Raw genomic sequence first — 24,713 nt, forward strand, 5'->3', positions numbered from 1 at the left:
CTGCAGGGAGTGCACGAACAAATATAGATCCCAAAGCTACAAACCAAAATTCCTCCAACTTTCCAAAGATGAAAAATAAAGAACCATATACAGTATATATAACCTTATTTCTCCAGAGAGAGAGAAAAAAAGTACCCCAAAAAAAAAAAAGAACAGCTGTGCCACATGGAGACGGAAAGCAACCAGAGTCCAGCAGCCGGGCCCCACCACGCCAGCCCACACTTGCCATGCGAGCGAGCGATCATCTGCAAGACTGCAAGCTCACAACTCACAAGAGCAACCAACTCTTCTGCAGGAGAAGAGAAAGAGAGAGAAGAGAGATCCAACACACAAACCCAAACACGAACACGAGAGAAGAGAGAGGAGGAGGAGAGAGAAACCGGGAAGGAGGCGTCCCCCAAAAATACCCCTCCCCCCCCCCCTCTCTCTCTCTCTGCCCGAAATCCCCAATCCCCGCCCGCCCGCCCGCCATGGGGAGGGAGACCCGCCGCCGCCTCCTCCTCCTCGTCGTCCTCCTCGCCGCCGCCGCCGCCGGGGCCGAGTCGGCGGACGCGGACGCCATCCGCGAGCTGGCCAGGTCGGTGCCGGCCCTGGGGCGGCTGTGGGCGGGCACCGACGTGTGCGCCTTCGAGGGGGTCACCTGCGAGCGGGGCGGGTCCGGGAAGGTGACGGCGCTCAACCTCGCCGACAAGGGGCTGGCCGGGACGCTGCCGGCCTCGCTCTCCGACCTCACCTCGCTCACGGCGCTGCAGCTGCAGGGGAACGCGCTCTCCGGGGACGTCCCTTCCCTCGCCGGGATGGGCTCCCTCACCCGCCTCGCGCTCGACGGGAACGCCTTCGCCTCCCTCCCCGGGGACTTCCTCAAGGGGCTCACCTCGCTGCAGTACCTCAGCATGGACGACCTGCCGCTCCGCCCCTGGTCCGTCCCCGACGCCATCGCCGACTGCTCCTCCCTCGACACCTTCTCCGCCTCCAATGCCTCCATCACGGGCGCCTTCCCCGCCGTCCTCGCCAGCCTCCCCTCGCTCAGGTACCTGCGCCTCTCGTATAACAACCTCTCCGGCGACCTGCCCGCCGCGTTGTCGGCGCTCATTGCCATGGAGAGCCTGCAGCTCAACAACCAGAAGTCGGACGACAAGCTGTCGGGGCCGATCGATGTCATCGCCGCGATGAAGAGCCTCAAGCTGCTGTGGATTCAGTCCAACAGGTTCACGGGCCCGATCCCTGATTTGAGCGGCTCGCAGCTCGAATCCTTCAATGTCAGGGACAATATGCTCACTGGTGTGGTGCCGGCCTCGCTCACAGGCTTAGCGACCTTGAAGAATGCCTCTCTGTCAAACAATAATTTTCAGGGGCCACGGCCAGTGTTTGCTATACAGGTGGACATGGATACTGGGAATGGGTTTTGTCAAATCAGTGCTTCCACTCCATGTGCTCCGCTGACAACCACTCTTCTTGAGGTGGCTAAAGGGTTTGGATACCCTTATGAGCTTGCTAAGACGTGGACAGGGAATAATCCATGTAACCCAGCCTGGTCTGGTGTTGTCTGCGCTTCTTCGGATGTAGTCACTATCAACTTGTCTAATAAGAACTTGTCAGGTACGATATCGCCTGCTTTTGCAAACCTGACGAGGCTTGGGAGGCTGGATCTTTCGAATAATAACATCACAGGGGTGATACCGGATGCTTTGAATACATTGCCAAGCCTTACAGTTCTTAATGTTGCAAATAACGGACTCACTGGCCAAGTGCCCAAGTTTAAGCCATCAGTTAGTGTCCTTGCTGACGGAAACCGGTTTGGACAATCAAGTGATAGCAGTGGAGGAGGAGGTGGTTCTGATGGTGGCTCTTCATCGTCGAGTTCTGCAGGTGGAGGAAAGCCAAAGTCAAATAAGGGAATGATTATTGGAATTATTGTAGCTGTGATTCTTCTTTTGGCTTGCGTTGCGCTTTTGGTGCATCATCGAAAGAAGAAGAAGAATGTAGAGAAGTTCAGACCTGTCTCAACCAAAACCTCTCCTGCTGAATCCGAGATGATGAAGATTCAGGTGGTTGGAACAAATGGCAATAGCAACGGAAACAGCACAGTCCCAACTGAGCTTTACAGCCATGTAAGTACTGCTAACAGTGCAAACATTGCTGAGATGTTTGAGTCCCATGGAATGCAGTTGCCAATTGAAGTGCTGCTAAAGGCCACAAACAACTTTAGTGAGGATTGCATCTTAGGTAGAGGGGGGTTTGGTGTGGTTTTCAAGGGTAGTCTCAATGGAAAGCTAGTAGCTGTAAAGAGGTGTGACGGTGGTGCCATGGGGACTAAAGGGCAGCAAGAATTCTTGGCTGAAATTGATGTTCTTAGGAAAGTAAGGCACCGGAACTTGGTTGCACTACTTGGTTACTGCACCCATGGCTATGAGAGGCTCTTGGTCTATGAGTACATGTCTGGTGGAACATTACGCGAGCATCTCTGTGATCTTCAGCAGAGTGGGTATAACCCTCTTACATGGACACAGAGAATGATAATAGCTTTGGATGTTGCTAGGGGGATAGAATATTTGCATGGCTTGGCACAGGAAACTTTCATCCATAGAGATTTGAAGCCCTCCAATATATTGCTGGACCAAGATTTAAGAGCTAAGGTTTCAGACTTTGGGTTGGTCAAGCTTGCTAAAGATACTGATAAGTCATTGATGACAAGAGTTGCTGGAACATTTGGGTACCTTGCGCCTGAATATGCTAGTAAGTGTACTTCTGACTGCTGTCAATTTTTATTCTACGTCACTAGTCGGTATTTTTTTTACATTTCTTTAGTCTCAATTACACTTAGATGCTTAGATCAACACATTTTTTGTTTTAATTTTTCAGTCTTAATTTTTTTACTTCTATTTTTTACTTCTATAGAAAAAGAGGTATATAAACCAGAAATCTAATATTTTTTTCCGTTCCTTTAGTCACCAATCTCGATTATAAGCTGTAGTGAAGAAAACTCAACCATGCCGGTCTTTTGGGTGTGATTGCAGTTTTATTACTTTTTTCTTGGAACACTTTTTTTCTGTGTATGCACTGGTCAGCATTGTAACTCAAGGATTGACATCATTATGGTGTACTTTGGCATTTCCTAGGAGGACCGATTGGCCATTTCCAATACAGAAATGAATTTCCTATTCTAGAGGATGCCATAGCATCTAGTAACAACCATTACAAATAATCCTTGAGAAGATAAGAATCGTTTTCCAAAATTTATCTAAAAAAAATAATAGTAATTTACAATACATACAACTGCTTCATGAAATCCCTTAGTGAATTCCTTGGTGCAATGGCCATTTCTTTTTGTTTCTACCTGAAAATAGCTGTTTCTCTATAGAGAAATAACTTGCTTCTCTCTCCATCCTTCTTGCTTCCACCTATGAACTCTGATGTGGCTGGCTGGGAGCTTACGTAGACAAGTTTAGACTGATTTGGGAACACCCTTACCACTTAAGAACTATGCAGAGCTTTACTGTATCTGAATACTTGCATTGGCCATATAGTGAATAGTTTCCTTAGGCATTTTTTGATGGGAAAAGAAAACATTGATAGTAGGAAAATGGGAAATTTTTATTTGTATCAAGAATTACATGGATGCTTTTGAAATGATGCACTTGAAGTTTTTTCTTTCTTTTGTGAATTCTGCTTCTAGTGCTGCAAATGTCAGTTATAATGAATGAGAATGATGTCAACTCTTGTCTTTAGTCACTTTGGGTTATTGGGTATTTAAGGAAACTGGTTCATGTGCAAGGTCTCCTGAGCATTCTTGCTTTTGACTTGCAACTTTTAAAGTAAAACAAAATGGTAAGCTAGAACATGCATTTGACTTCGCTAAGTAGTTTGACTTTATCCTCATTTGTGAAATTCTGGTTATGAATCAGAGATCCAATGCAGATGTGGAAGTGCCTAGTTAAGTATTAGATATGCTAAAGTGTTGTATTATTTAATAACCATTTACATTATAGGAAACGAAATATAGATCTTACACATGAAAAATGTCCCCTTTTACCCTTAGAGCTTCTATCAACCATACAGTTTTGCTATGACATTGGAGTAGGCCCAGTAGCACTAATAAGCTGACCATATTACACCTTTTCAGTCCTGTGAACAACATTGTGGACATTTGGATAACTCAGCACCATTTTTTTGGTTGAGTACTTGAGTGTTATAGTGCTTTGCAGATCATAGCCTTGTTATGCTATTTCAAGTAACGCAAATTTTAACCTGATTGCTAGTCTGAGGCTCTAAGGGGGGAGATCAATAGTAGCGTCAGCCTTTTTCTGGGCATATCAAAAGATCATAACCCTCAGAGGCTCATTACCACATGTTTTATGCCCTAAGAGGCATCATACACCATACACCACCAGGCACCAGCAAACACAATGAGCAGATGCATTTTGATAACTTGTTTTGGCCAGAGAAAATAGGGGGCCTACTTAATCCATGACATGTCATCGATATAGCTGTACTTTACTTGCTTTGATTCCAAATGTTAGTGACTTAGTTTTCCTCCATTTATATTGCACTGAAAAAGATGAACCATTTATTTGTGAGGGGTAAGCATTTATTTATCGATAGTAAACAATGAAGAATGGCCTGAAATGTGCATCGAAGCTCCAAAACAACTTCCATTCAGGAAGGAGTTGAGAGAAGGCTAAAACAACTTACATTTGGAATCAGAGGGAGTAATCTAGGAAAGAGCTGTGATATTCCTGGGAACACAATGAACAATTTCAGTCTGAGGGGATAGAAGAGATTAGCAGCTAGGATGGAAAAGGGAGTGAACAGCTAGGGAAAGAGTAGAAGGCTAGCGGCAAGGTTCCAGGGGAGAGTTTAGCTGCGAGAAGAGCATGTGCATGGGGAGTGATATACACATGCTTTATTATTTCTTGATGGTAAAAACTGAGAGATAATGTATAGTTTGAGTTTCTGTAACAAGATACTGAATGCAAAAAGCAGATAACATATATTTGTTTCCAACTGAATAACCAACTACAGAACAATCAAATGCACCTAATACTGTTGCTGCTGGTCTGATGTTTGTCCTTGGGTCTTGTTGAGTCCTTCTGTTCCTGTAGGCAGTGTTAAGGCCCCCTTTGATTCAAAGGAAATTCATAGGAATTTTAGAGTATTTCATTCCTATAGGAATTTTTCTTACAAAGCCCTTTGAATCAAAGGAATGAACCCTATAAAATCCTATGAAATTCCTATGGAATACAAGTTTTGGAGGAAATTTAACAAGAGTAGAACCTCATGGAAAAAATCCTTTTGAATATTTATCTCTCCTCAATTCCCGTGTTTTTCCTGTGGTCTAATCAAACGGCCATTCCTACGTTTTTCTTGTGTTTTGCAATCCTCTATTTTACTCTTATATTCCTGTCAGAATTCTATGTTTTTTCTATTCCTTCATTTTTCATTCATGTGATTCAAATGGGCAAGCTTTTGCATTTATTGATAATGTTGGGAGTACAAGTAGGTGATTGTTTGAATTTGAGTAAATTGAAGACAGATGAGTTACCACGAAACAAAGTACTAAAACCTCATCGAACTAATAAAGCAGTTCCTGAAATTTCCTGTGAGCATGTCATATGAGGATCCCAGTTGTCCATTGATGATTCATCATTCTCCAACCTACTGTTTTTTGTATGGTTCTCTGCTTATTCTCTCTCTCTCTATGACATGCAGACCCCACTAGCTACTTGTGTGAAAACCACTGTTAAACAGATTGGATGGACAGGCTTTGTTAAGCATTGCCCTCGGCATCCACTGGGATTTCCCAGAAATTAGCAGGTTTACCCATGCTAAGTTGCTAACATATAGTTAATTCAAGATCTTTATTCGATTGGGGGTGAACCAACATATTTCTGTTCATTCTTTTTTCCTGTAATGTTAATGCTACCCTGTTTACAGTTTCACATATGTGGAAAGTAACGGAGTTCAGTAGCTTTAGGTCTCAAAGGATTGCTCCCTGTATTGCATCTTCTGTGAAAGATTTACTACATAATGAGAAAGTTGATCAAACACTCTCAGCCCACTAAGTTACCGGATGTATCATTTAAAAGTAGATGTCTAAAATGCATGTCCACATGCACTCCGTCCAAAGTGCTTCTAGTTTATGCAATGCATTTTAATTAATAGAAAATGGATTAGTTGGTTCGAACTCTATCTTGGAGCAACATTTCATGGCGATCATATTTTAGATATCCATGTGAATCTGGGAAAACCTACCCTTCTCTCTTGTCTCCGTTTGTGTGATTGTATTGTCCAAACTTTCAACATTCTCATTTTGATGTAGTAATGACAATCATGCCATTTATATGTTTACAGCTACAGGGAAAGTTACTACAAAAGTTGATGTGTATGCATATGGTGTTATACTAATGGAGATGATTGCTGGAAGGAAAGTACTTGATGATTCCCTACCTGATGATGAAACACATCTTGTAACAATCTTCCGAAGAAATCTGCTTGACAAGGAGAAGTTCAGGAAGTTTGTAGATCCCACGCTGGAGCTCAGTGCAGAAGCTTGGAAGAGCTTGCTGGAGGTAGCCGACCTTGCCCGCCATTGCACAGCAAGAGAACCTTACCAGAGGCCAGACATGTGCCACTGTGTGAACCGGCTATCCAGCCTGGTTGATCAATGGAAGCCTACAAACGTTGACGAAGATGACTACGAGGGTGAGACAAGCGAGATGGGCCTCCACCAGCAACTAGAGAAATGGAGATGTGATGATTTCACTATTTCCGATTCAGATACATCTACCTCATTCAACATACCAAGAAAGTACAACTGATAATTTCACAAGGGCAACCCTGTGATGCCATGTATAAAGGTGGGAACAGAGTAATGCCACATCAAGAGGCTATCTTTAGCTCTTTCGACCGCGGACAGCAGTGAAGGTGCGTGCCAGATCCTGTAATTAGCCCATTGAGAACCAGAAATGCTTGATGATCAGCATGTCACTCTCTGGTAAATTAATGACGAGATAGGATTGGTTTACTGGTTTGTAAGCTTATTTTGCTGTCCCTAGCTTGGTCGGTCAGTCATTTCGTAGTGCTAGTCACATCGAGGAGATGAACATTTGTTCTTGAATGGATAAATAGCAAAACTAGGCGTGGTCAAGTGGTTCTGCTTGACAGGGGGTAGGATTTAGAACGGTCGTTTTGTGAACTGTCAACCATGAGGTATTCTTTTTGCTCGTTATCTGTATTCGCAATGTACATGCCTGAAATTTTACCTGATTTCCATGCTTCTGTTGAAATGCAAGATCTCTTGGAAATGGATGTACTGCAAATTATGCATTCAAATCATGCATTTGAATGTCCAGGTTCGTCTATGCCCCGGATACCGTGGAAATCGTGACCGTCGAAACCTATCCAACCGCTATGATCCCATTTCTTTGGTTCTGCTTATGCTAATTTTAAATTTTTTATCTTAAATTTAGAGTTGATTTTAGGATTTTTTTCACTAAAGTTTATTTTTCAGAAATGGTTTTAAATTATTAAGAATACATATATAAACATTTTATTTATAAATTATTTTTTGTTTGTAAATATACAGTTTGACCATCACCTCATGGTTGTGGAATCGACACTAGCGAGTCTTCAATTTTTTTCATGATCGAAAAGATTTAGTACCAAAATTTCAACTTTGGAGCCTATGATTTGTGACATAAAACGAGATCGAAAGATAAGCACGTCTCCTTCCTGCCACCTTGCCTTGCAACCTTAAACGAAACGCAAAACCAGCTTAATCTTCGCCTCTACGTCTCTGCCTTTTTCTGTCATAAACACGTCATTAATTACCGCAAAAAATAGGGGAGCGATATGTACTATGGTCCTGACAGCCACATTTAATTGAACCAACCAATCTAGGATGCCCACATACGCCAAGATCAAGAGCATAAGAAGCTTAGAAGTCATTATACTAATCATGTCCCCAAGAATATCCAGCGATGGTTACTATGGATACCAAATGCATACAAGATTGGTTCCATGGGGTTGCTTAACAGAGTTCCTTTTTATTTGCAACTGTGTCTTGATCAGCACAGCTCAAAGAGAAAAGGGAGACAGTACTCACAATCTCACATACAGCTCAAGGATACTGAAGAAACTGAAGGGATGGAGATGGTGTTTGTATGGATGATTATTATGGTGACCTCAATTGGTTTTGGCAAGGGCGATGAAGATTTTGTTGCAGGTTCGGCTCAAGTGCCTCCCTCCTTATATGAAACCATATTAAAAAAACAACTTTTGCGCTCTTACCAAAACCAATGTTGCGTAAATAGAAAATAGTGGGCATTTGGATCTTAAGTTAATTTTTTTTCTTAAAAAAATGTTTTTAATGGAGTTTTGCTATTATGCAGCCCAAGGGATTATCCTGCAAATAGATAACTGCTGTAAACATACTTTTTTTTAAAAAAAGTATGCAATTCTCAATGTCCAAACAGCAGCTAATAAATAATGCAATATTTCTAGGCTTCTAGCTAGCGTTAAAGAGCAAGTTCCATTGTTATTAAAGAAAAAAATTGAGCATGGAGTTCCTAATTGTCCGATTATTTTTATTGGATCAATCAAATTAATTGATGAATTTTATTGGATCAATCAAATTAATTGATGAAATAGCAATGCTAAGGCCCTGTTTAGTTCTTAAAATCATTTCCCAAAAACATCACATCGAATCTTTGGACACCTAAATAGAGTATTAAATATTGATGAAAATTAAAATTAATTACACAGTTATGGGAAAATCGTAAGATGAATCTTTTGAGTCTAATTAGTGCATGATTAGTCATAAGTGCTACAGTAACCAACATGTGTTAATGACAGATTAATTATACTCAAAAGATTCATCTCGCAGTTTTCAGGTGGAGTTTAAAATTTGTTTTATAATTAGACTATGTTAAATACTTTAAATGTGTGACCTTACTCGTCGATGTGATCCCTCTTTGAAAACTAAACGGGGCAGGTTATGTACTAGTTCTAGTCATATCATAAGTACCATTCTAAATTTGAGACGAACTTTAGTGAGAGCATGTAACTATGTAACTATTTGAGCATAACAATGGCAGTAGAATTAACACCAGTGTATCTAAACTTCAAGTATAAAACAGTCAAATAGACAAACCTACTAATCATCTTTCTTGACAATCGCAGATGGTGATTACATCAAGATCAAACGTAAGTCCAAGATCACTACTTCTTATCTGAACACAGAACAGTTCATCATACATCATAACTAAAATCTAAATAAATATTACCTCTTTCTCAGGTAGCACATTTGCAGTGCTCGTAGTTTTCGCAGTTATGGTGATTGCCCTTACCATTACACTCACGAGATACCTGAGTAGAAACAGCAAAGCTGACGAAACCATTGACTCAACAAGATCTTCTCAAGGTACAAAACCAAACACTGACAAACTTCAGATGATCAATCATCCTTCACCCACATCATGTGCTAACTATCAAACTTTCCATTCTCCATTTCTCCACAAAGACAATAAGGTTCATGGGGAGGTGATCAACAGGTGGTCAGGGCTGTACAAGTTCAGCAAGGGTGAGATCGAGAAGGCGATAAATTACGCGAGCAGCAAGATTTGCCTCGGCTCCGGTAGCGCAGGCCAGGTGTTCCAGGGTGTGCTACCGAGCGGTCAGCTTGTCGCGATCAAGCATATCCACAAGTCAGCAATGTCGGGGTCCTTCATGAGGGAGGTGGAAGGCCTGTCCAAGGTGAGGCACCCCAATCTGGTCTGCCTCTTTGGCTACTGTGATGATGAGGGTGACCAGTACCTGGTGTATGAGTACTGTGCCAATGGCAACCTGGCTCAGAACCTTCTAAGTAAGAATAGTTAACTGAAGCTTTTTGCAGAGCTAATGAGGTTATTTAGAATTTTTTGTTTGGAATTTACTGGGAAAAGAACAGGTTCAGTTATGTTTTGGGAGGGTGTATTTTTCTGTTTTTCATTTCAGGGAGTGACTCTGTGCTGTCCTGGCCAACAAGAGTCAAGATTCTGAGGGATTGTGCGTCTGTCTTGAGGTTTCTTCACACACACCCAGATGGATGCATTGTGCATAGAGATATTAAGGTGGATAAAAACTGAATGGGTTTCGAAATCCAAGAGATGTAAATCACAACATTTTGTCAGAAATCATTACTCATTGGTGTCCCTGAATTCTGATATTATTTTGCAGCTCACTAACATCTTACTGACAGAGAGCATGGAGCCTAAGCTATCTGATTTTGGGCTGGCCAAGATGTTGCAAATGGAGGAGACTAAGGTCTTCACAGATGTGAGAGGGACCATTGGCTACATGGATCCAGAGTACATCACACATTCCAAGCTCACTTGTGCCAGTGACATCTACAGCTTCGGTGTGGTTGCACTGCAGCTTCTGTCAGGAAGGAAGGTCATTGAACTCGACACTGTTGCCCGGGATTCCCTTACAAAGAAGGTAGAAAGCTCACACTTTTAGGATGCATATATTTGACACTAAAATTAATTTCTACAAACATTTGAATGTAAAATTAGTAATCATCTAAAGAGCATTCTTTACTGCAAGCAACATCTGTTTGAATGATTTATATAATTGTATTTTACATACTATTTTTTTCTGAATGAAGGCCAAGGACGTGGTGAATGGGAAAAAACCATTGGACGAGTTCATAGATCCCCGTGTCAGAGAGGAGGTTAACATCGAAGATTTCGTGTTGATTCTAAAAATCGCTGTCCTCTGCGTGGCGCATTCCAGCGTAGGGCGTCCAACAATAAAGGATATTTTCGAGGAGATGGACAAAGCATTGAGCAATACGAACTCAAAGGTTAGAATTACAGAATTTCTTTCTTCTGAAATTCTGTATGGCCACATAAACTGTCGAATTTCTGAATTAATATACTGGACATTTTATTTAATTTTACGTCTAATGCTGCTGATCAGGCTGGTACGGCTAGGACAGAAATTAATCCGTCAAATATAGTCCAATATACGATGGGGCTCGACATCGTATGATGCTCATCTCAGAAGTTACAAACAGTTCCATACATGGAGTTTCAGTCCAAGGCTGGATTGTGAAAATGGATTGCAAGGAAGATAGGAGCTCTCTATGTCAAGCAAATACGAGTATGTGCTTGCAATATTACTTGTCCTGCAACTAGTGGTTGCCTATGGGTGATGTAAATATACATCAACAAGTCAAGAACCTAGGTAAAACAGTACTGCATGAGTTATTAAATAATTGATAGCGTTGAGTGAAATATATTCACTTTGGCCACAATTTTCTCAAATAGATTTACAAATACTTCAAACTCTACACACTACTAATATATATAACTATGTACGAAGTTAAATGAACTTAATAGTATAAGTTTTAACCTGAAAAACAGAATAATGTGAAAATTACTACTTCTTGGTCAAAGCTTGAACAGGAGAGCAAACGCTATCAATTATTTGATAACGGAGGGAATGGTTGACATAAACAAAAGAGAAAATACGTTCTATACCACTTACTTCAGTCCAATTCAACAATTTGCCACTGAGTTTGTTTAGTTCTATAATATGCCATCAGTTTTTACTTAACTTCTATGATTTACTATCGCTGTCTAGTTATCCTCTGTTAGCACTGTTTGTTTTTGTTATATGACCAAAATACCCTTTGGTCAAAAACTTATAAAATTAGGAGAAAATCCAACATATCGAATGCTAACTTTTTGTCAAATTTTAGATGTTTTACAATATAATGCTTATAATATGAAATATCAGAATATTTGGAAAATTGTTGTCCTAAGGATATTTTAGTCATTAAAATAAAAATAAACAGTACTAACGGAGGCTAACTAGACGGCGATGGCAAATTATAGAAGTTAAGCAAAAGACGATAGTATATGATAAAACTGGACAAAGTCAATGGTAAAACATTAAACTAGAACAAAGTCAGTGGTACAGAGGTACAGAGTAGATTCTCTCAAAATGCAGGATTTCTCTTTCCGGAAGCTAGCTCCCAATCTGATATTTTCGACCACTCTACCATTGCACCAGGATGACATTGCAAGGGAATTACACAAAGATGTACTGGCTCTAATTGATTGCATATGGGTTGTTATTGTAATTATACTTTCTGAAAAATAAACCAGCATGTTTTACATGGTTACCTGTAATACTGTTTCCCAGCATATTATGCCCTATGATTTATTTATAGGCTCATTAGTGGACTGGATTTGTTCGGGTGAAATGAGTTGGATATTGATTTGAATTGTGTAGGTTCATTTTATAGAAAATTCCTTGTGTACCTTTTAAAACTCACACAATCCTTTCTATGTACAAGAATTTTACTCACACAATCCTTTCTATGTACCCGAATTTTGCTCACTCCCTCCTAAACCCTTAAAATTTCACCCCCCACACACAAAAACAATAAATTTGATAATGCTTAAAACCAATAAAGACACTGCCTCCATAAATTTGATAAAGTATATTGGCATCAAACCAAGAAACATATTATTCAAAAGAGAAAATCTAACAAATGTCAGTGACAAACACGTAATTCTAAAAAATTCCATTGATATACATGCTAGAGTTCTGTCAGCATTTTTCTATTAAGTAATATAGTATGAACAATTTATTTGACGATAGAGAAGGACAGAACCCTAACGGTGATGATATTTTTTATACAAAGTCATTTGTATGATGACATTTCGTAGAACTCGCACTCGTCAATGATTTTTCTTTGACTTAGACGTTTGTCAATGACATTTGTTAGATTTTCTCTATTCAAAAGATCTCAAAATGGTTCATAGCCACAACCAACCTTGCAGTACATTTGTTAATTTAGGCTGTCAAACCACACATTACAAAGTAGAGTCAGATACATTTTGCACACATAATTAACAAATTAGTTCATTCTGTACACCCACCACATTACCATTTCGATACACAACAGTTCAATTAATGAACTAAATTAACAACAAAACTACATGAACTATATCTTCATCCATAAGATTTAGCAAGGGTCTTTCTAAAAATACTGACAAGGAATTGGATATGTACATCCACAGATTTGACAGAATCCGAACGGCAGGAGCATGCAAGGGATGTGGGTGAAAATTCAGGGTCATAGGCAGGAGTGAGCAAAATTAGATGCATAAAAAGGGATTGAATAAGTTTTTAGGTTTATATAGGGAATTTTTTCCCTTTTACATGGGCTAAGACATCCATATGTATTGGAGCAGGTTAGCCCGATAAGATCTATTGATTGGGTTTGGATGGATGTGGACTAGGGAAGCAGGCCCAATTCATGCATAAAAAAAATACAAATATATAATACTATTATATTAACTGTGTTACAATGGGATTTTAATTAAAGACAATTATTATTAACTCGTTATTATCATCATCTTTTCTTTTCAAAAGGTAGGGAATCCACCACAACCACATTTTTTTAAAGAGTATAAACATGTATATATAACTTGAAAATAATTGGAAAGCATTAGCACTCATGATGTCCTAAAGCTTAACATCTAAACATACCAAGGCATGACCCAATATCAATTATTACAAACTAATATAAACACACCATATCATGCATATCAGTGTCGTATATATATTTCTATAGCTCAACATGTATATCAAATTATCATCCCATACCATTTCTGCAACATATAATCACTCACTATTTCCACGATATTGAACATATATTTATCCATATATGCTGCAACTGAGCGCGGGGCATCACTGCCATTCTTCTTCAGCTCGTTCTCATACAAATTTCAACAGATAAAAAAACACAAATCATGGAGAAAATCTAACAAATGCCATTGACAAACACTTAATTCTAAGAAATACCATCGACGAGCATGGGTTCTGCAAAATGTTATTATACGAACGAATTTGTCTAACGAATGCCATCGCCGTTAGGGTTCCGTTAATGTTTTCCGTTAAGTGCTATAGTATGAACAGTGTATTTAACGGCAAAACATGGATGGAAACCTAACGACAATAACATTTCTCAGACAAATTGATTTGTACAATGGCATTTCTTAGAACTCGCATTCGTCAATGTTATTTCTTAGACTCAGACGTTTGTTAATGACATTTGTTAGATTTTCTCATGTAAATTAAAAAACCCCTAACAAAAAAATCACAAAGTGATGGCCACGCAGACACGAAGCTGTGTTCGTTGGTCCCTCGTATTCCACGTGCATGCTTTCCGAACTGCTAAACATGTATTTTTTACAAAATATATTAATATATTTTATTTTTTAAAATTAATAATTAATTAATCATATATTATTTTATTACTACGTCGGTAAGTTAACTTAACCACGAATACTGCTGAAGTGGTAGGAGATTCCAACGGCCCACATCTGACCGAATGCCCTCCGGATGGGCCCACATTTTGGCAGTCCAGCCGCAGCCCAACAAAAGCCCACGAAGCCCCCCAATCTTCTTAGCCCCGACCTTATCCAGACCAACCCGAGCCAAAACCCAAACGCCATCTCCACCGTCGCCTCGCCTCCTCCTCCTCCCTCCGGCGATGGAGGCCGCCGACCCGCGGTGACTCACGCGGCCGCTCGCCCGCCGCCGCAATGGCGTGCCTCGCGCCCCACTTCCAGTGGGCGCCCTGCCCCCACGCGCACCACCACCGCCACCCCCACAACCCGTCGTCTTCTTCCACGTCGGCACCCTCCCCCTCCTCCTCCTCCTCCTCCAGGTGCTCCTCCACCCGCTGCAACCCCTTCCGCGTCCACTGCGCGGTCGCCGCCACCTCCGCCGCTGCGCCCGTCGTCGTAGAAGCGGCCGGCGCGGGGATGCGGCTCGCGTACGCCTCCCGGGACGCCGCGACGGCTCTCCAGGTGACATGCCTCCTCCGCCACCCCCCTGTCCGGCTGCTCGCGTTGGTTGGTTTGTCACTTGTTGGGTGACGGTCCGGTCGTCTTGGAGTCGACCTGCCATTTTTGTTCGTTTGGGCAGTAGGCGATGGAAGGATTGGATTGTTGGGTTGGGACATTCAGGAGTGCGAAACGGTTGAATAGGCTTACGATTATATGCTCTACAATTAATTTGATACAATTGGTATGATTGTACACGAGCATGAGATCCATTGTTGAATTGGGTACCGTAAATTTCGTACTTGTATTACATCAAGATAATTCTTAATGGAAATCTGCGTTGAACAGTTAGTGAAGTGTAAATTGTGATACCTTTTTTCCCCCCAATTTTGAGTGGGTATAATTTTTTTTCCTTATTTACATGTACAAGCCTACAAGGAACCAGGGCGATCAACATATTGCTACTAGCTTTACTTAGGTCCCAAACAATGCAGGTTCTAATTTGAGGTTTTGTAAAATTGGCAGTTTCTTTTCTAAAATTTCGTACTTTCCATATCACCACTTCACCAGTAGAATTGCTAAATAATGCCACCAGGTCCTAATTTGAGGACTTAACAAACTAGCAGTTCCTTGACCTGTGATATTCATGCTTCTTTTTTGTAATTTTCCAACCTTTTCACAGAAAACAATTCAATCGGCCCTGGCATCAGAAGCACTTCTAAATGAAGAGGCTGTTGTAACTGCTGCAGCAGCAGAGGCAGTTGCCCTTGCTAGAGCAGCTGCTGAAGCTGCACAGGAAGTTGTTCGTATGGTACAAAATAACAAAAAAGAACCTAAGGCCAGACCAAAAAAAGCTGCGGTCAACTATTTGGCAAAAGAAATCCTTTGCACGGAAATGAAACCATACAGTCTTGATAAATATAGTGATGGCATTTTGTCAGAGGAGATATATTCTTATGGCATCTTGAGTGATGATGCTGAACTAGACAGTGATAATCAGGACATCCCTAGTATAGCTGTGAAGTCTGCTCGTCAAACTGAGAGAAAAGCTCGGAGAACAAGGGCAGCAATAAAGGCTGCTACTGCTGTCCGTACTCCACAAAAACCTTCATCATCCTCAAAGAAGAAGCGGTCAAAAGGTCCCTCTTCTGGCACGAATCCTTTAAGTTCCTTGTGGAAGATGACTGGTCGTAGACTTCTTACAGCAAAGGAAGAGGTTGAGTTCTCAGAAGGTATTCAGGTGAGATTACTACATTACAAGGAATGAACATATTAATTCCTTCATTTCATGCGTGTGTGCACTATCCAGTTCTCTCAGCTTAAAAGTTGGGCTTATGTATTGTGTCATGCAACATTTATCCCGATTTGCCATTCAGTTTTGAGCAAAAGATAGTGAACCCTTACCGTGTTACAAATCTTAGGTTTTCTCGAGTCTCTCAACCAAAAATCTTAGGTGTGTGATCCTTGCACGTGATAGTTTGTGAATTTTTAGTTTAATTAATTTGTTGCTCCAGATGACCAGTTATATTTGGACGTTTAGGTGGCATTCAACAATTTTAAGTCAACTATGATCCTATGAATGTAACTGAATGAGGCCACGATCGGCGGTTGGTTAGATAACCGGCGGAAAACGTACTAATAGATTAGTATATGATTAATTAATTATTAGTTATAAAAAATTAATAATGGATTAATATGAAAATTTTAAAGAAACTTTCCTATAGAATTTTTTCGCAAAAAGTACACCGTTTAGCAGTTCGGGAAGCGTGCATGTGAAAACCAAGGAAATCTGGATTAGATATATGGAGGAAAGAACATTGCCTGAGTAGAAACTTAACAAAATACATGGAAATTGATGTCTTCTTGGATTGTTGGTACTGTTTGTGAAGAGGCATAATCTTGACCTCAATAATTAATTTGCATACAAGCTTGCAATATCATGGGCTTTGAAGTGCTATTTGGTGTCATCCATCACATAAATTTTGAATCATCCAATAGTGTTTGCTCTACAGTATCATTAAAGCCATTGGTGGAATCTGTAGACTCTTGAACATAATTTTATATGGGAACCTACTAGTCACCGTTACACTAGAATCACTTGCTCTTTGGTGCTGAGTAATTTTTGGAGTTAATTATGCATGTTTGTGTTGAATTGGATTAGGACCTCTTGAAGCTAGAAGCAATCCAAGCTGAGCTTGCAGAGTACAATGGTGGCCAGCCAACCTTCTCTCAGTGGGCTACAGCAGCTGGAATTGATGAGCGAACTTTGAGGAAGCGTTTAGATCATGGTATTTATTGCAAGAATAGAATGGTAACGTCCAATGTGCGGCTTGTAATCTCTATTGCCAGAGAGTTTGAAGGTCCAGGAATGGAACTTTATGATCTTATTCAGGTACATGCATGTGCTTCGTGCCTTTTCTAGCTAATAAGCAAAGCATCGGAAGTGCTGTATTTAGCATCGGCATTTTATTTTTAGGTCTTCATTACAGGAAGGAATGCAGGGCCTTATAAGGGGTGCTGAAAAATTTGATGCATCGAAGGGTTTTAGGTTCTCGACATATTCACACTGGTGGATCAAACAAGCAATGCGTAAATCTGTCTCAGAGCAATCACAAATATTTCGCTTGCCAGTAGGTCCCTCATCCTTTCCTTCACTGATTCATTTATTAATGCTCTACTTTTCTGCACCACTGCGCACACCACATAACCTGGTTAGCCAGTAACCGATGGTACTGTGATGCATTTGGTTTAGCCCAAATAATGTTACTCAACATTGTACATACAAGTTTGTACTAAGATGGCTAATAGTGGAGTGAACACATTTCCAAACTGTGTGCAAATGTTTCTGATGTATTTGATGTTGCTACTAGTCAGTGGCTAGTGCAGAAATGTTAGTTAACTTTTGCTTTCATTGCGTAAATCATATTGCTAACAGTTTGTTGATCCAATATAAGGTATGGTGGAATAATTTTGACAGTTTGTGTTGTCGTCCATATCTGATATCATAACAAAAATTGCGTTGTCTATGTATTATTTTTTGATTTCGTTTGAATCATTTGTGCTTATCCATTGTTCTTGTAGACTAGGTTTTTGATTGAAATAATCTCAGGACATTTGTTTGAGTTTAGCTAGACCACCATGAGACAGCTTTCAGACATTTATATTGATATTTGGCCAAATAGCTCCTGTAAGAAGTTTGTGTTATCAAGCCTCGAAAGTCTACCTTTTAATGATTTGAGTCCCTCAGCTATTCTGCTTTTTAATCAGAACTTTTTGTTATGAGCCCTTTGACTATAGAATTATGTTTATTAAGCTCATTCATTATTTTAAATACCCTATTAGGTCATTTTGCTTGGATGATGAATATTTCCTATACTACAGCAAATCTGACTCTCATTATTAGGCTCACATGGTTGAAGCAAGCTATCGTGTGAAAGAGTGCATGAAACGACTTCGTCGAAAGCTTAAAAGGCGACCCACTAATGAAGAAATAGCAGAAGACACTGGTATGCCGATCAAACGAGTCGAGGCAGCAGTGAACCTTCCAAAATATTCTGTATCCCTTGATAGTAAAATTGGTAGCACAGACATGACTTACCAGGTACGGTTCACTTCTACAACACTCTGTACTCCCTGTGATAGAGCCCAGATAAGAATTTGCTTCCATTTTCAGGAAGTCACAGCTGATCCCACCGCAGAGACAGCAGAAGAGATGCTGAACAGATTATCAATGAAACGGGACGTACACAAGGCACTGGACACTCTGAGCGCCCGTGAGAGGCAGGTGGTGACACTTCGTTTTGGGCTCGATGATGGCAGGATAAGAACCCTGCAGGAGATTGGCAACACCATGGGTGTGAGCAGGGAGAGGATCCGGCAAATCGAGTCGGCCGCATTTCGGAAACTGAGGAGCAAGAAGAGAGTGAATGCACTGAAGGACTATCTGGTACCAGTAGGCAATTGGTGACACTTTCGTCTACACATACATCATTTTCCTTTCGAATTCTTTTTATCCCTTCCTTTTTGAGGATCCTTTACTTGTATCTTTTCAACTGGATCTTCATGTACACAATACGTTGTCAGAATAGGCTCTTTCACAATGAAAGAATCAACAGATTTTGCTGAGCTATTTACTATCCCATCATGCCATACATGTGATGTTCGCAGTATAAACACCATGCATTTTGCTGAGCTATTCACTATCCCCTCATTACATGAAAAATAAGCTCAGTTTTTCTGACTTTTCTATTGTTTCTGTCCCCAAAAAGACTCCATTTTTAACGATTCATGATCAAAGTTAAAAAATTTTGGCACAGAGTTAGTCATGTTTTTCTTACATAGTGTAAACAAGAGATTAAGAGTCATGCATCATCATCTTTTTGCTTCTATTTATCTTTTTTCATCATAATTTATTTTTGAGCCTTGACTTTTAAATCGTTAAAAACATGTATATAAAGTTATGTTCAGAAATTATTTTTAGTTTAACAATCATCCCCATAATGGCGGCCATGCCGGCTGGGGTAGAGGATGACAGCCCGACGTTCGTGTGCTCTGCTTCGGTGTGGCAAGATGGTAGAGGACAAGTGCTGCTCTGTTCAGTCGGCCGGGGAGACTGAACTGGCATTCCTACAATTATCAGAGCAAGTTCAACAATACAGCTACCTACCGGCTCTAATTTATCTAATCAATCTAATAATCAATTCATACAATAGTTACCTACAAACATCAATACATGGTCCCACAAGTCATATATATATTTTGTCTTAAACTTGTGTACAGCTTGACTATAAATTAGTAGCCCACCCCTCTTCTCTCTTGCCTCTTATCTCTTTAAAATATATTTATAGCTTGCTATTGTACCTACTCTCAGGTATTATGCACATGCTGCTTGGAAGGAAGGCTCTGTTGCCAACTCTCATGTGCAGGCTGAGCTGAACTCATAGCTGCTGTTAGCCAAGAAAGTTGCACAGTTCTTGAATTTTGCAGATATATGAACAACATTAAAGTTTCTTCGACGGTTCAATGAAGGGACTTTCAGGCAAATCCAGGATACTGGAGCCTTAAGACTGTTAAAAGCAGTAATCTCTTCGAGAAAATATTTTGCAGATGGCCTGGATAATAGAGTTGCTGATAAACTTGTTCATGAAGCCATAAATCAAATTCTCCCCACTTGAAACAGACTCTGTTTTTCAAAAATACTAGTCATATACCTGTCCTTCGCAACGAAACTATATTTTTATAACAAATAAAAGATAAAAGGTTATATTTATAAAGATACAGGTAGATTGCAGTGGCAGGCACTTGTTGCTTGCGCCATTGGTCCTTGACACGGTAACGCCCCTCGTGGCCATGGCAACCCCGACGACGATGACGAGTAGGAATAAGACGGAGGTAGCCCAGTAAGGCTCGAGCGGGCTGAAGGAGACGTAGAGCGACGATAAGGGTTACACAAAACTCACCTACGTGTACTTGGTGGTCGAGATGGCATTTTCCCGGGTACGCGGCCGTGTCGCCAACCCTACCGTTGTTGTCATCGGCGTTGGGCGAGGAGCACGCCGAGCCAGCCATTATAGCGCATCAGAGACACGCCCTGTCCTTTTGTTTTTCTTTTCTCTTTTTTCCCTTTTCTTTATTTTATCCTTCTGTGGGATACCTATACTAGGGGTATCCGTAGACTATACAAATACGTACGGTCAATAGGGTACCAAATAGAAATGAGAATATATCTGTATGGTAACGGCTAGAAGTCTGGTACGTACTGGATCATAAGCCGTGTACTTCGGACCCGAGCCGTAACCGAATTAGGGTAGATTTTAGTCTTGTTAGATTATGACTCTATCATATCCGTAGCCTCTTCTCCACTATATAAGGGGGTACGGGGCGCCTCCTTGAGGGCGAACATAGATTTATCTACGTAATACGATCGCCAAGCAGGAGCAAGATATTATCTCACCAAGTCGAGAGGCTGAACCTGAGTAAATCGTCTTCCACTTCATCTTAACCATCGAATTCTGAGCCCAATAACCACCCTATAAGTTTATTGCCGACCTCAATTGTCGACACCTTCATTTCCTTCTTTTTTTTCCATTTCTTTTCCCGTGTGGAAGCCCTTCTACCCCATGCAAATTCTCATCCTATTCAGACAAAACATCTGCTTTGTTTTTTTATAAAAAAGTGTAGAATGTAATCATTATGCTACTGCGATCCTAGATTTATTGTTAATTGTATTTTTACTTGGACTTTACAAAAGTAAAAGGTAAATTGTGTTCCCATTTAATGATTCTGTTTAGATATTGTGTGTTTCAAAAATCCATGAATACTTCAACACATCATGGATATTAGTTTTGTGAGTGCATGAAAGAGTTAGCACAAAAGCTCATGCATGCATGCAATTTTTTATGTCATTATTTTAACAATGTAATTTAAGGTTTTGTTAACTTACCCCACTAAATATTAAAAATTAAAAAAATCATTTGTATTGTACCGTAAAAAAATCTATGGAAAAGAAAAATGTAATTTCTCATATTTAGTATGAAACCTTCTGAGCATTTTTTTCTTAGATTAGGTTCTCTTATGAAATAAAAGTGAACAAAAAATTTCAAACTTCTACGTAAAATTACATATAGGAAAAATAGGTTTGATCGGTAACCTCTATAAATAAACGAAATATTTTTATCCATAAACATTATATATAAATAAAATATTTCTAGTCACAAAATTTAAACACAAATAAAATGGAATTATTTTGCTTGTCAACTTTGTACAATAATAAAAAAAATAAATCTATTCTAATCATGCTTCACAAGAGAATTGAACCCATAACCTCCCTTTACAGAGAAGAGGACCTTAGGCTATGAAGCTAATTGATTGTTTAGTTGAATGTTAATTTAATTAACCTTTATTTGATCCACGGGTGCACAGATCGCACGTGCGGAGGGGAGGGGTGCTGTGCGACGTGGGAGGGGAGGGGGTAAACGGACGAAGGATGAAACTGTGTTGTGTTTTTAATGTAGTAAAGATCACTCATTTAGCCTATCCAAATTTCAAACATCCCCTTCATGCAGATAGGACGATGATGTAATTATTGTACTTATCATTCACATGTACTCTGTTTCTAATCACTCTCTTTTATATAACAGGAGTATATGTTTAAGTATTTCTTTAAAAAAATATGCACGTTTTATATTATAAGTCTTTCTGATCTTACATACATTCATTTGTATACAAATATATATATATATATATGCATATTGATATATAGATAAATGTAAATAAACTTAAAAAATCTTATAGAGAGAGTACATGTCTTAGAAACAACAAATGCCGGCCGGAGACAACCCTATGCTGAACAGGGAATCAGAATCAGAATCAAAATGTTATATATCCAAACAACCGTACACGTACACCCGTCCTTACCGTCGTTATTGACACGGCACTGTTCTGCTCAGGCGATTATCAATTGGATTTCATTTAAGTTCGATCATGCACCTAACAGTCACAGGTAGCAGCCAATTCAGCCTAGCTTCGTCACCACCCAAACTTAATTTAATTCGTGCACGTATCCTGTGAGGGAAGGCACTGTACGTACGATCGCATACACTTCCAAAGTTCCAAAGAGAGAAAAAAAGGGGTTACTTGTTGTTAATCAAATCCATCATGCGAGACACGCTCCGCTGGACTCTCTCGTCCTCTAGCTTCACATGCGATGTTAGGCGTGCTGTCTCTAGCCTTTCATCCTTTTTCTTTTCTCATTTTTTTCGTGCCTATAAGTCAAAATTTAAATTTTAGACCTTAAATTTAGAGTTAATTTTAAAATTTTTTACCAAAGTCTATTTTCTAGTTTTAGCATAATATACATATAAAAGTTTTATTTATAAATTATTTTTGTTTGCAAATATATGGTTTGTTTTTTCTATAAAAACCCAACCAATAGCCCCTCTTGCTCTTCTAGCTCTCTCCACACCCCTCAATCAACCACCGCCTCCATCTACTACTCATCCAATCCAATCCTATCCCATCTCCTCTTAAATACATAGCAAACAGGCACAAAACCACACATTTTTAAATTCATCAGCTAGTGAATTAAGCTCGAATTAATCCTATCCTAGCTAGCTTTCTTCCTATCTCTACGTAGTAGCAAGCATAAATGCAATTCATGAAGCCGCTCCTCCTCGCCGTTGCCGTCGTCGTCGTCGCTGCGGCGGCGGTAGACGCCGGCGTCGGCGGCAGCGGCGTTGGCGTGTTCAAGGCTGCGGAAGTGCAAACGCTAACGCTGCCGCTGCGGCGGGTGGCCGACGTGGAGGACGTGGTGAGCTTCGTCGAGGAGGAGGAGCAGGCGGCGGCGTACCCGCGGAGGAGGGTGCTCTACGACGCCCGGTACGCCAGCTACAACGGGCTCGCGGAGAACAAGGCGGCGTGCTACGGCTCCTGCCCCGGCAGGGGCCAGCCGTACAGCGGCCGCGGCTGCCAGAGCATCTACCAGTGCAACGGCGGCTGAAGCTAGGTTCCTGCTGCATCTGCATGTGCATCCATGGCGCCGCGGCCGGGGAAGAAGATGCGGCGAGCGATCGAAGAGATATGTGTGTTCATCTACTAACTGTTTGTTGTTCAAGTGATACTTAATTGTGAATCTGTATAATTGATGACTTTGTGTTAACCGTCGTTTAAATGTATTCCCTCGGTTCCACGTTATAAGATTTTCTGGCCCTATCTAGATTCTTATATGTGCTAATAAATCTAGACACATGTACAAACTATATACATTAATGAATATAGATAAATTCAAAAGTCTTACAATATAGAACGGAGAGAGTATAATGTAGGTGTTTGTATCGAATTTATGCCCATATATAGTTTGATAGCTAGTTTGAGCGTGAGATACAATGTATATCCTGGATACATGATTCATTGTACGTTTGTTCGATGAATTATTGGGAAGAAATTTATTAACCAATGAATAAAACGAAGGTTGCATATAGCGTGAGATTACTTTGAGGAAATTGAGATGGAACATGGAAGTCGTTAATTAGTATGATGCTGAATCCTGAAAAGAATGCAGCCAGCCGTGTGACAAGTCGGTATGCACCTGTGTTCGTTGTCCTGTAACTCAGATCTGTTGGAATGTCACCGTCATAATTGTCTGGTCCAACTCCTCATTGTGCTCTAAGAAACAATTAAATAAGTAAATTGCATTATGGTTATAAGAACCTTATAAGATAATGTACTTTAGCGGTCATGTACTCCAATACCATAGTAGAAAAAAACTGGACTGAGGTCGACCTGTTCTAGCCGTCGGTTCATCGCTCGAACCACCGGTTTTTTATTTATTAATATTGTATTTGATTTGCACTATTTTTAATATAGAACTGTCACAAATTAATGAAAATATACATAAATAAACCAATATTATTATTATTATTATTATTATTAGTGGTGGTGGGAGTTATATCTGTGATAGCAACTAGAGATGTCAACAAGGACTCGATACCTGATTTCCCATGGTAAATTCATCTATTAGAGGACATAGATGGTTGAGATGTATATACTATCCATAGGGAAGCAAATGGTCCCAACTTCATCCCCGTCAAGGAAGGCGGGGACGGGGATGGTGCACCACACCCCGTCCCCGTTCCCCGCGGTGACCCGTTTATACTATTGAGGGACCTAATATAGACTTTAAATATGGTTTGGCCCAAAAAATAAAGCTCACGAAACATGTTATATAAGCCTAACACTAACCGTAGTCAATGTTGGTCAATAGACTCAACAAAACAACGCACCCTTCTCTCCACCCCTTGTTCTCCCGAGCCCGACGACCGCTCCTCCCCTCACCGCGTCGGCCGCCCGACGACTGTCCCTCCTGACCCA

General features: G+C 40.4%; 4 protein-coding genes across 4 annotated transcripts; all 4 read left to right on the forward strand.

The window, feature by feature from the left end:
* The first annotated feature begins 470 nt into the window (after positions 1-470).
* LOC102702981 (receptor-like kinase TMK4) lies at positions 471-7,291 on the forward strand. Its single transcript, XM_006663359.2, has 2 exons — positions 471-2,736; positions 6,352-7,291. The coding sequence occupies exons 1-2, from the start codon at positions 471-473 to the stop codon at positions 6,816-6,818; spliced, it is 2,733 nt and encodes a 910-aa protein (XP_006663422.2). The 3' UTR covers positions 6,819-7,291.
* Positions 7,292-8,145: 854 nt separating this feature from the next.
* Positions 8,146-11,289, forward strand: LOC102709317 (probable serine/threonine-protein kinase PBL28). Its single transcript, XM_006662858.2, has 8 exons — positions 8,146-8,224; positions 9,181-9,204; positions 9,296-9,421; positions 9,521-9,862; positions 9,994-10,109; positions 10,216-10,476; positions 10,646-10,843; positions 10,960-11,289. Exons 1-8 carry the CDS (start codon positions 8,146-8,148, stop codon positions 11,029-11,031), a joined length of 1,218 nt encoding a protein of 405 aa, XP_006662921.1. The 3' UTR covers positions 11,032-11,289.
* Positions 11,290-14,502: 3,213 nt separating this feature from the next.
* LOC102703254 (RNA polymerase sigma factor sigB) lies at positions 14,503-19,049 on the forward strand. Its single transcript, XM_015842659.2, has 6 exons — positions 14,503-14,870; positions 15,529-16,086; positions 17,008-17,238; positions 17,336-17,476; positions 18,250-18,447; positions 18,520-19,049. Exons 1-6 carry the CDS (start codon positions 14,604-14,606, stop codon positions 18,811-18,813), a joined length of 1,689 nt encoding a protein of 562 aa, XP_015698145.1. The 5' UTR covers positions 14,503-14,603; the 3' UTR covers positions 18,814-19,049.
* A 3,758-nt stretch (positions 19,050-22,807) lies between these two features.
* LOC107305273 lies at positions 22,808-23,813 on the forward strand. The gene has a single exon (XM_015842405.2). The coding sequence runs from the start codon at positions 22,993-22,995 to the stop codon at positions 23,341-23,343; it is 351 nt and encodes a 116-aa protein (XP_015697891.1). The 5' UTR covers positions 22,808-22,992; the 3' UTR covers positions 23,344-23,813.
* The last annotated feature ends 900 nt before the right edge of the window (positions 23,814-24,713 follow it).

This window comes from Oryza brachyantha, chromosome 11 (genome assembly GCF_000231095.2).
Source record: "Oryza brachyantha chromosome 11, ObraRS2, whole genome shotgun sequence".
Classification (NCBI taxonomy): Eukaryota; Viridiplantae; Streptophyta; class Magnoliopsida; order Poales; family Poaceae; genus Oryza; species Oryza brachyantha.